General features: G+C 36.7%; 1 protein-coding gene across 1 annotated transcript in view; it reads right to left on the reverse strand.

The window, feature by feature from the left end:
• Positions 1–16,228, reverse strand: part of LOC121376091 — a 42,075-nt gene that overhangs the window by 10,060 nt on the left and 15,787 nt on the right. The window contains exons 3-5 of the mRNA XM_041503869.1: positions 6,220–6,370; positions 4,961–5,250; positions 3,156–3,328 (exon numbers count right to left, since the gene is read on the reverse strand). Coding sequence (XP_041359803.1) covers positions 3,156–3,328; positions 4,961–5,250; positions 6,220–6,370 — 614 coding nt within the window. The remainder of the gene's footprint in view (positions 1–3,155; positions 3,329–4,960; positions 5,251–6,219; positions 6,371–16,228) is intronic.

Consider the following 16,228-nt stretch of genomic DNA (forward strand, 5'->3'; position numbering starts at 1 on the left):
GATGTTTTCTCCACTAACCACCAACCCACTGTCCTGGACAGAAAGCCCAGATGGCTGAGGTGTGTGCCCAGGACAGTGTGTTTGAGCCTTAAAAGAAAACAAGTATAAATGAACCTTCTTGAACTCACCTCACGGAAGTTACCAAGGTTGCAATTTACGTCATTAAGGAAGGCGGATATCAATTATCTCGAGTTTTGAATCCGATTGTTAGCTCGGAAGTTCCCAGTCTCCATCGACAAGTATTATTTCTAGACAAGAAGCAATCAATAAGCAATTGTAATGGAGTCAGAAGCCGATCGTTGGAGGACTTTGTGAACACAACAGACGACTTTATTTGGTGCGTAGTCAAAACGATTTGTTTCAAAATTAGATTTTAGATGCTGGGTGCATATAAAAGTGATACAAAAGGACCGACCCTTTGCATAATAAATGCATGAGGTTTGTTAGAAATTACACAATACACGGCATCTGTACTAACGCGAACTACAGATCTGGCGGCAGACAACATAGGCCATGCGTGCACTGTTTTGACAGCGCCTGACTCTCCAGACCCAGCTCCGGTGTATTCTGGGCCTGGCACAGCAATTGTTTATATATAAAACACAGCACTTTTAAAATCGTTACACCCCTCGAAGTATTAGGCACTACTCTAACTTCAGAACACACGAAGCGGGACTCAAAACGTAACGTGATTATACAATCTGATTAAAATTAACTCTACTGGTCTACCAGTAGATCTAACAGCATTGCGTGGACTCTCATGTCCAGGTAACATTTCATCTATAAATAACAATTTAAATATCGACCAATTACACTTGCATTTTATAGCGTTATTCGGGAGCATACAAATTCTAAAAATATCGGGCGAGACTATTTATGCAATAGGCAAACTTGTTGGTCTATTTCAACATTAAAAGACACGGGGAAAAGTGCAGCAATAAACTCTGGATTGTATACTGGTATAAACAGATTTTATGGCTATACCATCACGGTTTTATTTTTATCTTGAAACGAATTTTATATAAAATTTTATATTGAAATTAGTTTCCGGCATACTTCGTAATTCACCCGAATCATTTCGTATACCCTCGGCATAATCCCGAATGTTTTCAAATTCTTTTCAAATCACTGCATTCCCAGTCTGGAGCTCGACGTGGTAAGACGTGTTTGTTTCGCGTGTGCACACTGCACGTGCTTTCGCGGCTCGACTTGGGGATCCTTTACTTCGTTGTTTTTGTCAGCGAAGTGAACTTTTCTACTGGGATGTATGCGGCCATTGGAACTGATTGAACGCTGGAACGCTTCTCGTTTCGACAGTCTGCACCACCAGGATGGATTCTTTTTTAGCGAGATTCCTTGCCTCCACGTCATTTCTCCGTCTCACTATGTTGACTTGTGTTTTCGTGACTCGTATGACGGCCATTCTGCAGAACGCTACGGTTGTTCGCGTTTAGTCTCTTCATGTCCGAGTCTGTCCTAGCAGCACTGGAAAATTACCGCCCCACTCTAAGAAGAAATAGGAAGCGGGGTCAGCCCCTAATACTCTTTTCTAGACTTTACTTTGTTTTATTGTGATACCATCTCGTATCCTCCGGAGTCGGGCCCGTCCGCACCACTATACCAACCCATGACGACTGGGCTATACCCTAGTCTGATTCTCTCTCTCGTTCAGACAGATCCGGCTTCTCAAGATCTGTATTTCAGCACAGCGCTACACCTTCAACGTCTATTGACTGTCCATCTAGGGGTTTTCTTGACGGGATGCAACTTTTTTTTTTTTAAATTCTATTAACTTTTTGACTAATTGCTATTTTCAAAATCTAATTTCTTTTTGACCACCCGATATAATCTAGCGACCAAATTTAATGAGTAGAATTTTCTTTATTAATTATATTAGAGATGCGCATCAAAATTTTAAAGGCCCACTATTTAATTTTTGGATGTAAATTTCAAAATTGTCCGCTTAATTTTTTTCTGTCCCGGGACAAGCCCCTGGCTATCCAGAGACAGGCCCCGGGACGGACATGCTCGAAACTCGTGGTATATGAGCATGTAAAAATTAATCGCACTCGCACTTTAATCACTGGCATGATTTTGCAAGTAAGGTTTTGATTGGTCAAATGAAAGGTCAACTGGAGTGCTGTTAGATCCACTGGTAATAGTAATTAATCAGTGAAGCTAATTTTAATTAGATAGGTAATTATAGGATATTAAACGAGCTTCCATTTCGTATCATGTTTATGTCCCGAGTAAAATAATGGTCAATTGTCACGAGCTTTAGCGAGTGACAATGAACATTATTTCACACGGCACATAAACATGATACGAAATGGTAGCGAGTTTAATATCCTATTTATTACCCATAATCTACCTTAATTTATATTACTCATATCGTTTCGTTGACGTTCCTGTAAGATTGTGCGCCAATTGATGACGTCGTCGTGTGACATTAAAAGTGTTGCGTCCCACTTAGCGTTGGGACGTATCACTTTGATATGTACCAAGATATTTTTAATCACATGGGTAATAATGATCAGTGCCACGTGGTCAAATAATACGTCCCCACCCATATAACCATAAAATAAATTCAAACGACCCTTCGTTCACATTCCTTCTTCCTAATGTCCAACCTTGATGGCAATCCTAAGTATGATGCCATCTCGTCAAACGTAACCTGTCATGGTTATTTCGCCTGTGAAAGATAGCTGCTGACCTTATAGTTTTTGTTTGTGTAACGACTCCACCAGAATACACTGATTAAGTTATTGGCTATTGGATGTCAAACATTTGGCAATTTTCATACGTTGTCTTTAGAGGAAACTTGCTACATTTTAATATAAGCAGCAAGGGATCTATTATACCTACGTTTCCACAGACAGGACAACACATACTTCGGCCTTTTAACAACTGGTTTGACAGGTGAACGTAATGGAGGTTCGATCTTATGATGCCAGCACTTTAGGCGAGCACTCTACTGCCAAAACAAATAAACTAATTGTTAAAATGGCACTCTCTATAAGAGTCTCTGAACACAGTATCAAATTTCCCCGTCCCCTAATAGTGCAGTCCTCATTACGTCATTGACCACGATCACGTCATCAGTAACAACAATAACGATGCCGACAATAATAACGAAAAGAAAGATATCAACTTACATTTTATCCATTTTTAAGGCCTCTTCCAATAGTTCCATAGCCCTTTCCATCTTATCCATCTTTTGCTGTCGTATCTTGTCTTTTCGTTCTTCCATGACCTGTTTTTGTCGGTCTCTCTCACGTTCTATCGAGGCATCCATGTGATGCATGCTGCTGAGAATAGCTCGAGTTTCCTGTGAAACAACACGACATATTACAATGAAAATTGTACATGTTTCCTGTAAAACAGTATTACATGACATAACGAGAATTGTACGTGTTTCCTGTAAAGGAACATAACAACATTACATGTCATAACAAGAATGGTACGTGTTTTTTTGTAAAACAACATTACATGTCATAACAAGAATGGTACGTGGGTTTTTTTTGTGTAAAACAACATTACATGTCAAAACGATAATTGTACGTGTAAAACAGCATTACATGTCATAACGTGAATTGTACGTGTTTCCTGTAAAAGAACATTAGCCTACATATAACGAGAATGGTACGTGTTTCCTGTAAAACAACATTACATGTCATAACGAGAATAGTACGTGTTTTTTGTAAAACAACATTACATGTCATAACAAGAATGGTACGTGTTTTTTTGTAAAACAGCATTACATGTCATAACGATAATTGTACGTGTAAAACAGCATAACGAGAATTGTATGTTTTCTGTGTCATAAAGAGAAGTGCCTAAAACGTCCTTTTTTGGAGGTAATCTTTTTAACTTTGTACATCAAATTTGAAACTAAATTTTAATCATCATTTCGGGATAGTGATTATTTAGTCCGTATATTATGTTATTTCTGAACAAATCAGTATTCCATAGCCGCTATAACAAAGGCCGTGGTGTGTGCAGGCAGCACAACAACGTTTGTAATAGCTGCTGTCTTTTAGAAAATTTACAAAAGAAAGACCAACCATGTGGATGATGGCAAATTTATCTGGACGCTACTAAATCTATGTGGATGCTGCCTAGGCTCAACATTAATCGATGTTCACAAGTATTATTATCCTGGAGGCTTGCCGTCATAATAATATAAAACTTAATAATAATAATTAATAACTTTAATAATAACAAGATATGTAGCATTATAATATGTATCATTTGAATATGAATTATTTTGTGTTTGTTTATTGATACTCACGACGACAAGGTTTCAGGCGATAAAGCAATCAATACGCGTGGACCTACTACTGTAAATGATAAATAAAACAACTGGTAACTGTCTTGAGTTATTGTCTTTATCCTACTTATGTTGAATTCTAACAATCGCAAGATAAAGCCGTCGTCTTCAGACAATAACCAGTTATTCTCTATTTATCCCACAATCTAAAAACGCAAGGCTCTTTTAACAGTTCTGGCCGCTTCTCCTCTTTTGATCTGCACTGCCGACAGCCTTCTTTGTACTTACCTGATGCCGCACTTCACGGGGATCATTTAGTGCGCAGGTCCAGTTGACTGGTACACACATCGTGTAAATATTGCGTTCAAAGATGAATTCCACAAATACAACGGGCGTGGAAGCAGCCATCTTTGTCATTTAAACATTGAAGTGGCTATAAACACTGCGGTCGTGTATATATCCTCGCCTAATGAGGGCTAGCTATCTACACGGCGGTCTTTCTTCTTTCTTTTTTTCTTTTTTTTTGCAGGTGGGGGAGGGGGGGGGGCAGTGTAAGGACAGTCACACTCCATCTAAAGTTTTCTGTGCTAAACAGAGCTGTCATCTAGTCACTATATCATTATATTAGCAAGATTTGATGACTAGATATAATTTTTTTTTTATTTTTGGTTACTGAACAAAACTACTTACTTGTTCATATATCGTAGCTTGAGCGATGCCTTCTTTGCTGTCTGGCGCCGGGGACATGGGTAGGCTTCTGATACTACGCCTGTCCGGGGATACGCTTCGCCTGGAACCATATTCGGGGACACTCAGGGAGCTGGCACTTCTGTTTTCATCCGAGAGGGCGATCTTTCTCCGCAGACTTCGTCTTCGCATGAATTCTTCCGCCCTTTCTTTCTCGTTAATGTAGGATATACGAGATGAATTTCGCGAATGTCCCCTGCTCTTGCTACGTTCTCTCTTTTCGCGCCTCTCTTCTGATAAACAAAAAGAAAAAAGAACAGATGTTTAACAATACGTTGTTCAAATGTCGACACTCAGATGTCAAACATATAATAATAAAAAGTGAAGCATGCAAATCCTATCAGCTGTTCCGAGAGCCCGGACCACTCCCTTCTTTTGAAAACTGATCTCAATAACAAGTCGCGAAAGTGATCAAATATAAAACATTTAACAAGTATCTAAATCTGAGGCCTCTATTGAGGTTTAGGTCTGGTCCCACAAGACCCTTCCCCAATAGCCACGCCTAATTGGCTCTGAGCACACGAACACGAGCACAACAGTAAATCATAAAGCGAGTTCTAATAGAATATACTGCGTACATGTACATACCAGTAGTAGAACTGACATACAGGTCGGATACTTTCTGGTAAACATAATAACGTCATAAAAAAATCTATAACCATATTTGCATATACTATGTTTAAAAGTCCCTATTGTGTAAATGTTCTAGCATAACGTCCCAATATGTAAAAATTAAATCGTGTAGTTGAAAGAATATGTACTAATCATAAGAAGAGCAATTTATTCTGCATATTTGGAAGGTTTTTTTTTTTATCAGATAGCCGTTTATAATTTGATGATTTTGTAAAGACGAAGATATAAACGTACTGGTGACCTGGTTTAGTTCGTCTCCTTCCACATCCGTTGGTGAGAACATCATTCGTTATTTTTGGTAACACATACTTGTTAACACATGTACGTTTGTTAACAATTTCAAGACATACGACTGGCTGCTCCTAGGTGATGACCAGGTAACTAATGCCATATATCCAATGAAAAAAACAGCACGATCGAAATCGGGTACACTGTGACGTATAGTTAACCTGGCAATCATTTGTCTGTGACACGTTAGCTACAAGCGCAAGGGCTGTAAATAACTTTTAGTCGAAAAAGATGTTACAATTTGCTTAAAACCTGCATCACAGAGGCTACTGCTGCCTTACCTAGCATCCGAGATCTGGCTCGGTCTTCCTCGGCGTCATTTTGGAACTGCAGCGCTGCCAAACGGAGGTCATACCTGCAGTCTTCAAGGACATCGATGAGCACTTTCGTCTCCTGCTCAAACAACCCGTTAAGGCTGTCCAGAAAGTATTTCTACAAACAGAAGCAATACACTAGGTTAAGTTAAACCAAATATGAAGCATTGCAAGGACAACTTTCGCTTTTCAATAATATATTTTTATAATAAGACAAAATGGCAAGCATATTTCTAGTTTAAACCAAACTAAATACTGTGTACGTGTGTGTGTGTGTGTGTACGTGTGTGTGTACGTGTGTGTGTGTGTGTGTGTATATATATATATATATATATATATATATATATAGAGAGAGAGAGAGAGAGAGAGAGAGAGAGAGAGAGAGAGAGAGAGAGAGAGAGAGAGAGATTCTTGTGACAATTAGTTTATATATCACCTACATTGATCATAGCTAAAATAGCTATTCTAAAATACATGTGGCATATATTCTAAATTCTGACAGTGGAAGTAAATAATATCATTATGTATGGTGTTTTAATGACGTCTAAATCGCTGTTCATCATTACAGTTAAGGATTGCTGCTGTGTTCAGATGTATAGCTCTAGACCCTACGAAACTCGCCGACTTTATTTGTAATACTTACTTTTCAGCATGTTTTCTTTACATACGCATGAAAAGAAATCGAAGCCTCAACCAATATTGAATATTGTTAATCGTAGTACTCAGACTTTGGGCGATTTTCAGTATGTTTTTCAATACTGTTTTTCATTTATCTATTTGCGAAACGACGCATACTCTATAGGTATATTTCAACATGTGCATATCTGAATCACATATCCTGTGCGAAAGGTCCTAGTCCTTGAATGTAACGAAACAAGCTGTAGCTAGTCTCGGACTAAACAACCGAGTTAACTTAACTTAAGAGTAATTAATGTGCATATTCAGAGCAAGCTGTTATAGCACACGCCTGCCCTGGGCACAGGTTCCGGCTTCGGCCGGCTCCTCCGTCCAGGACAGGAAAGGGATGGGGTGGGGTGATTTGAAGGTGGGGGGACCGCCTGCACTGGCAGGTGCAAGGGATCACCAGCAGTCCGACCGTAGCCGGTAATAGGCGGAGGGTGGTATGGTGCTATGGAATTTGGAATGTCCCGTAGGATTAAGCCAAAGAGAATGGGTGCGCATTTTTGATGAAGGATGTTAGGCGCAATTTTGAACGGTGAGCCAAAAGGTAAAGATAGGGAGCTACATATAGTTTTAGAAATTAGTAAGCCGAGAGTAGCTCGTTAATTGGACCTAGCTGGTGTTGATATGTTTCCCTAGGTTGCCCATAGGGCCTGATCTATTCAGATCGTAACAACCGAGTTACGCAAACAGTAGTATATATAGATCTACAGCCACGCATGCGTAAAGAGGAACATGTAGGAAGTTGGAACTCGTTTAAAGTTAAACTAATTATACTTGAGTATTTTAGATGATGAACACATTAGTGATTTTCATGGATCTATCCTGCTGAACACAACAACAGGTCACTGAATGCGTCCACTAACTCATTTTTGTTAAGACCACTTTATTCCCTGCTCACCGACGTGCATGCTGAACTGAAATTTAGGTCGCTGCACCACTATCTAGGCCTATAGTTCGTTAGCGTGAAAACGGAACTGATGAATTGGCATAGAACACTATATAGAATAAAGCTAAAATAATGGCGTCTCTGTCCGTTGAGCTGACAATATGGGAACTGCTTAGCTAAACATTTGCTAAGGATCATGAATTCTATAATTCTAGAACGTCTAGGGTTAAAGGGACATACCCTAGTTTCAACCCGTGAAAATTAACACTAAGTTTATAATTAATCTACAAACCTGTAACACATTTGGATAAAGTTACAATTGAGTGAAACATGAGTCTGTGACTTTAAAAAGGTGAAATACCCTCTAAAAATAGACTAAAACTCGACTCCATAACTGTTACTTCTCATACGCACGTGCGTTTTTAAAAATATGAGAAATGCATTTTGTGATATTAAAAACGAGAGAGAGAGAGAGAGAGAGAGAGAGAGAGAGAGAGAGAGAGAGAGAGAGAGAGAGAGAGAGAGAGGGATTGAGATTGTCATACAAAATTTAGCTGAATAGGTTCAGTCAAAAATTCATCAAATGATGATGAACAAATTTTATGTAAAACATCTATAAACGCCATTAAACAGTATTTCCAAAATGTGTTGTATATTTTTCTAGTTAATATAGTAGGATAGAAGTTTCCAAAATTGGCAATGTTCTTAAAATTGGGGAAGACTGCAAACAGGAGATTTTTCCATTGTTTTATATACTTCTAATCCAGATGAGTTTACGTGCTTTCACCTAGGGAACATATCTACCATACCCAGACCACCTTCTTTTGACTGTCTGATTTCGTACTACAGAAAAATTTAAAGAGAGTTGTACTTGATTTTTTAAGAAAGTCACCAGCAGGATTGAGAAGAGTAAGAAAGAGATAATTAAGCTTTAATATAAGTAAGGATTTAATTACAGTAATTCTCAAGAGGCGTTAAAATTCCCTAATAAAAAGTATGTAACTGGTATTCCAACGATCTTTATAGGATTTGTTTTAGCATTAACATATATGTGGATACATTTAATTATAAAATTCTATGTTAAAAATCTGAAAATGGAGTTTTATGGTCAAAATGTCGAAAAAGAAGACGGCGGAAAAACAAAATAGGCCATTTGTCATAAAATTTATAAAATCGACATCGAAGTCTTATGAAGGGGGCATTATTTGCTGCCATAAATGCAATAATGTATCGCAGAATACCACACAAATGAGTTCAACATATATGTGTGGTATGATTCAAGATGGCCACCATATCATAAATATTTGCAATGGGGGAAAGATATCGTCCAAAACGTAGTTTGTTTAATAATACATTACTGTATATTTGATTTATTACATCCAATATGATGCTGGGTTTTTTGGGGTTTTTTTTAAACATGTATGAATATTTACTGAAAGGGTTATTTTACAACAGCAGCAACCTTCCTACTACTTTAACACAAACTGGAAGCAAAATCAGATAGCATTCTTAGGTTATTCATCTGTAGAGTCCATTCACTGCTGAAGGTGATGTAAGGTCTAGTGTGATACATGTAAGCTTGCTTTGTATTGTAATGAGACGAAACAAGAGGCTCATCTGCAAACACCACGTTTTCAACCGTTGAATTTCCAAGGTGGAACATTTCGTACTTTATCAACGCTGTCTGCTGTCAGGTCACACACTTTACAAATTAATTGTCTAAACCATTCCTGTTTATTCTCAGAAATATTAATAGCAAAAACGATTAAACGTTGGAGTGCTCGAGTTGCTAGCTTATGGGCTCTCATTTCTCTCGTGTATTGTTTCTCTGCCAATACCTGATCAGCAGCTACAGGGCCAAATATATCAGTCTCTATCCATATTTTATATTTTATCTATGCTTGAGCCTTTCCTGTGATGTCGGATAACTTTAGTTTAAAGCGTTTTGTGAACCTCCTATCATAGGTATAAGTTTCATATATAATATTTTCATAATGCTCATATCAAATCTTAAATCTCTGAACGATAATTTAACAATCTAATTAAAATTAGCTCCTCTATTACATGTGGATCTAACAGCAGCCAGTTGGAGCTCACGTCCACCAATCAAAACCTTACTTGCAGAATCAGGCCAGTGATTTAAAAATAATTTGAAAACATTCCGAATTATTCTGAGGGTATACGACATGTTTCGTGTGAATTACGAATGCCTTAAAACATGTTTTATTTTATAAAATAAATAATTTGTAATGTAAAACTGAAGACTGATTTAGTTTTTTTAATAAATAAATAATTTGTAATGTAAAATTGAAGACTGATAACCCATCCCGTACGTATTGGTATGGTTGGCTGTACTGCGGCCACTAAAATAGACTCGCCCGATATTTTTAGAATTTGTAGGCTCCCAAATAACGTTATAAAAGGCGAAGTGTGATTGGTCAATATTTAAATTATTATTTACAGACGAAATGTTACTTGGACATTGGAGACTACGCAGTGTTGTTAGCAATCTGATTAAAATTAGTTCTACTGGTCTAAATAAGGCATTCGTAATTCACATGAAACATGTCGTATACCCTCAGGATAATTCGGAATGTTTTCAAATTATTTTCAAATCACTGGCATGATTCTGCAAGTAAGGTTTTGATTGGTGGATATGAGCTCCAACTGGCTGCTGTTAGATCCACATGTAATAGTGGAGCTAATTTTAATTAGATTTATAATTTAAGATATTGATTTTAGGGGTTGGAGGTTGCAAAATGAGTAGATATCTGACATTGGTAAACTTGGAATTATTTTAATAGACAAACTGAAGGCAAATCTTTGTCATTTCATTGCCAGGTCTGGCATGATTTTATAAATTTGCTGATCCAGTTTAGGACGTTGGATATAAATCAGGCCTCGAAACATAAGCGTTGGGAGAGACCGGTAACTGGGGAGGGTAGCAAACTGGACGGATCAGTTATTAAATGTAAGGTTGTGCGTGCGTGCGAGTGTATGTAATTATTGCATAATTATACACATAATATGTACACATATACTTGTTATAAAACAATATAGATTGTCTGTAATCAACTTTGGTCGTACTAATGTATACAGTTTCTAACAATCATTAAGAGAGTACTGCTAATTATACACATAATATGTACACATATACTTGTTATAAAACAATATAGATTGTTTGTAATCAACTTTGGTCGTACTAATGTATACAGTTTCTAACAAGCATTAAGAGAGTACTGCTAATTATACACATAATATGTACACATATACTTGTTATAAAACAATATAGATTGTCTGTAATCAACTTTGGTCGTACTAATGTATACAGTTTTTAACAAGCATTAAGAGAGTACTGCCATGGGCGTCATTTGCAAGGGAAAAGTGTGGGTGGGGGGGGGGGGGGGGTGTACAATTGGGTTCTAACAATATTTCGTGCGACTAATCGCGAGCGCCCTAGGAAAAATGAAGGTCATTGTGGCTGTCTGAGAACATTATTGAGTAAAGTGGGGGGAGGGACATCAGATATTCTGTCCCTCCCCCCACTGCTAAAAGTGTGGGGTGGGGGATGTCCCCCCTGTCCCCCACCAAATGACGCCCATGAGTACTGCTAAAGCAATACATGTCCCCTACTGAACACAACAATCTTTTTATCTTTGTAAAAAGTGGGTAAATCACCATGCAAGATAAACTTGATCTGTTACAGTACATGATAAAGAAATATACAAAAGTTTTATTTTAATATCTTCAGACATTGTAAAACAAACGTCCGGAAAACAAAGTTTTAAATCTGTTATGTTCATAGGGCCATAAGTCCGTCAAAATGGGCAATTTGGAATGAAAGTCAAACTTGATCTGTAACAGTACATTATAAAGCTATACACACAATTTCAGCTCAATATCTTAAAATCTTCGGGAAAAAAGTCAGGAAAACTAAGTTTTTACATCTCCTACGTTCAAGGGCCATAACTACGTCAAAAATGGATAATTTGCAACGAAAGTCAAACTTGATCTGTAGCAGTACATTATAAAGCTATTCACAAAATTTCAGCAAAATATCTCAAAGCCTTCTGAAAAAAGTCCGGAAAACTAATTTTCACATCTCCTAAGTTCAAGGGCTATAACACGTCATATATGAGTAAATCGCCATGAAAGTCAAACTTGATCTGTAACAGTACATTATAAAGCTATACAAAAAAATGTCAGCTCAATATCTTAATGCATTCTAAAAATTAACACCCCCCCCCAAAAAAAAAAAAAAAAAAAAAAAAAATAATAATAAAAAATAACAAAAATAACAAAAAAAAAAAAAACATCCGGAAAACTATAATATATGTGGGACAGACGGACGAACAGACAGACAGACAGACGGACAGAAGAACAGAGATGAAACCTATAGTCCCCTCCGGTTTGCCCGGGCGGGAATTAAATAACATAGAGAAGTATGAGCTATAGTCCGTCCCACGGGGAACGCATTTTTTCTTACTATGGAATTTACTACACGTTATATATTTCTGAGCCTATTGTTTTTTAAATTGCACACAAAAATAGTATACTTTCCAAAACACTTAACTTTTCTTTTTACGTCAAACTAAAGTGAAATTATTTACAAAAAAAATATATATTTAAAAACAATTGTAGGATGATAAAACGGACTATAGGTCTACATTCTTGTATTTAGATGGCCGTATTTAGATTGCATTTCAACCGGGGATGGTGTGGAGTTGACGCATGCTCTGATCCATCCACGCCTATGCAAAATAAATATTTAAAATACCAATCCTCTGATATTAGCTTCAGGGCTTCAATTTTTTATCACATAAATCCAAACTTATATTAGCCAATCGATCCCCATTACCTGGCACATTACCACCTCCCCTACCCCAGCTAAAATTAAGATGTGCACCTATACATAGTAGGTACATACATAAATTCTTCCAAAAACAAATGTTAACATGTAAATTTAGGCATACATTATTTATTTATTTATTTTTAACTATTTAAAATACATCTGCGAGATAGTAAAATCATTTTCCCAAACTTTCGTTTAAGACGGTAGCCTTTTACTTCGATGCCTGTAAACACATTTGTATTTACATTGTTTAAAAACATAGATGTTTTCTTTCTCTATTCTAATATAGATTTGCTAAATACAAATAAATATGTTGCCCATCTGAAAGATTACATTTATGGGGGGGTTATAATATGGCCAACTACAACATTATTATTGTGTCGAAAATACGTTGTATCCCAGTATAAAAACGTGCTTTTGTTTTCGTTATTTTCACTATATAAGCATTATTTTGCAAATGACCAACAGAGAGCATATCGCTGTGGCGGGTGTACCAGTGCCGCAGAGAAGACTCGAACTTATGTTGGAGATGGAGCAACAACAACGGCTGCGTTCTGTGGCCGCAACCGTACTTCTCACGACTGGCTGCGATCGATCGTGCGAGCGGTCGCAGGTCGCCACGATTTATCGTACGATTGGTCGTTGATCGCCACCACTAGTCGCACGATTACCTACGATTGATCTTGCGATCGATCTTCTTCAATCGTTGGTGATCGCACGACCACGCGTACCACCAATCGTACGATGACCTACCACCAGTCTTAAGAGCAATCGCAGTATGCGATCGCAAATGGAGATCGTAGCAAACATTCCCGATTGATCATACCTCGGCCAAATTACCACCAATCGCACGATCCAGAAAACGTACGATCCAGTGTGACCGAGGCTTAACGAAATGGGACGCCAGTTTTGTAGGAATCCTTTTAGTTTATCCCCTTTAGGAATCCACGTAAAAAGACCTTGGGTTTTTTAGTAATGAAAGGTTCGCTCTTTTTGAATTCCTCATTTAAGGACCTAAATAAATAAAAGCCTATGTCCTTCCAAATTAAACAATTAAATAAAATTCGTAGGTAAAACTATCTAATTCAAGACTTTTATTATTTTGTGGGTGTTTGTTTTTTTGTTTGTTTTGTTTGTTTTGTTTTTTAAGCTTTAAATAATTCCTCATGTGATTTTACCCTCAAGACCACCAGCCTCATCATGGTTTAATTTGTTAATCGAGTTCTGTTAAAAAGGGCGTCAAGATTATAGTTGTGAATCAAATGTTCTTTTCAGGCAAAAACGATGTTCATAGTTTAAAGACTGATATCCTTGGTGGAAGTCAAAAGAGTGCCATTATTAGTTTCAATTTGGGTCGTGGCTTTGCTGATAAAATGTTTGCTTTCCAAATTGCAAAAGTATTTACCGATTTCTTTTTCTCACTCATCAATCCATTTGGCTCTAGAACTCATCTGTTTTGGTTTCTTGTACGAGGAAATCTATATCATCACTATAATTATTCTGCAAGTTATTTATTTTAGTTATTAGGGATTGTTATAATTTGTTCCTTTCCTTATTTTTAAAAATGCAAAAGAGATGATTTTCTCTGATCTCCATGAGAAGAGTTTCTAAAAATAATTTATAATTAATTTTAAATTGTAAATGACATGGGGATAGATCATATCCTTTCACTGAATATTGGTTTATAACCTTAGAAATCAACTCTCTTACAGATTCTACATAATTATTGTCATACAATAAGGAATTGATTGTCTTTGTTATTTGTCAAGTTGAAACAAGGCCGTAGCTAGCGGAGGGGGGGGGGGGGACAAAATTTACTGGTTACTGATATTGACGTTTTAAGTATGTAACCTCCTTGAAATGGCTGCAAAATGGTATTTCAGAACCTAGCATCCTAGTTACGGCCCTGTGAATTGTATGCTTATTACAGAATGATCAACAAACATTTATATACCATGTGAAATTCAATTATTGCAAGTAAACTAGCCTACGAATTGAAATATTTTGGTAGTATTTTGATAGTATGATTCGGAGGGGTGAAGAGTGAATGGAGGACAGAATAGATAATATTTTTGCGGTGACCGTGCAAGAATTTGTTTTACGGCAAATTATTCCAAAATTATTTTTTGTTATTTGAGTATCAGAAATGCAAAGTATTCCAAATAATATTATGTTATACGAGGGGAATTAGAAATTAAAACTCCACATAGGAACCCTTATCATAATATGAATTCGATTTGAGGGGGGTGAGGTTGGTGGGTAGGGGAGGTGGTCAGTCAGTGTAAGCTAACAAACAAAACAAGTATATTTATGAACGCAGTTGTACAACATAAAAATATGACACCTAGATGATCAAAACATTAACTCGGAGGTTAAATAATTTATGAAGGTATGGGCTGTCGAACAAGGAACATTACAACTAGACATTAATCAACTCTCATATGACCAGATATGTGGTCTGAGACTAAACTCGATCACTGTAATGCACACGAAGGCACACATGAGTAAAACCCGACTAAAGGTGCTTTAATACCATAGTAATCAATACAACGTACAATTACCATTTAATGTTTTTTAAAGTGCCGTTTGTAATGATGATGTGTTATTGATGAAAATGTCACAATTTTGTATTCCCGTGGAATAGTAGTAAATTATTTTTTTATTATTGTATTGCGTAGTAAATAAACTAAAAAAGACCTTGAAATCATATATGAGAATTTAGCCAAACTACATACACGGTTGACTGAGTATTTTCTAAAAGTCGGGCGTTTGGTTGGTTACACACTTTTTTTTTGTCAGAGAAATGTTATTAGGAAACAAACGGGCGTTAAGGAGGCAAAACATTTATAATTAACTGGCCACCAAAATTATAAAAACACGTGTTTTTCAGCTTGTGATTGTCGTATGAAGATGATTTCGATGTCTAAATATATGTCTTAATTAGGTTTTTACTAGTCAGATAAATCAAAACAAAATAATCTGACTAAAAGGTTTAATTTCACTACCCGCTATGATGTCGATTATATATACAAACTAAGCTATATGTCAAAACAGATGATTTCACCTTTTCATTAGTCCATGTTCCATTATGTCGAGCAGCATATTTTAGCTTCGGCTTTTATTCGGAAATAAAACTTTCAAGGACTCCTGAGTCGGTCTTAAAGTATTGTGATACATGTATATATATTTAAATGTTATTGCTCGATATAATACATTACGGATTGTAATGATATCTGATGTTATGGTCTAGTTTGAACTCAATCTGATTAAAATTAGCTCTACTGGTCTTAACCAGTAGATCTAACAGCATTGCATGGACTCCCATGTCCAGGTGACATTTCATCTATAAATAACAATTTAAATATCGACCAATTACACTTCGCCTTTTATAGCGTTATTCGGGAGCATACAAATTCTAAAAATATCGGGCGAGACTATTTATGCAATAGGCGAAATTGTTGGTCTATTCCAACATTGAAAAAACAGGGAGAACAGTGTAGTAATATACTCTGGATTGTATACTAGTATAAACAGATTTTATGGCTATAACATCA

This window comes from Gigantopelta aegis, chromosome 6 (genome assembly GCF_016097555.1).
Source record: "Gigantopelta aegis isolate Gae_Host chromosome 6, Gae_host_genome, whole genome shotgun sequence".
NCBI lineage: Eukaryota > Metazoa > Mollusca > Gastropoda > Neomphalida > Peltospiridae > Gigantopelta > Gigantopelta aegis.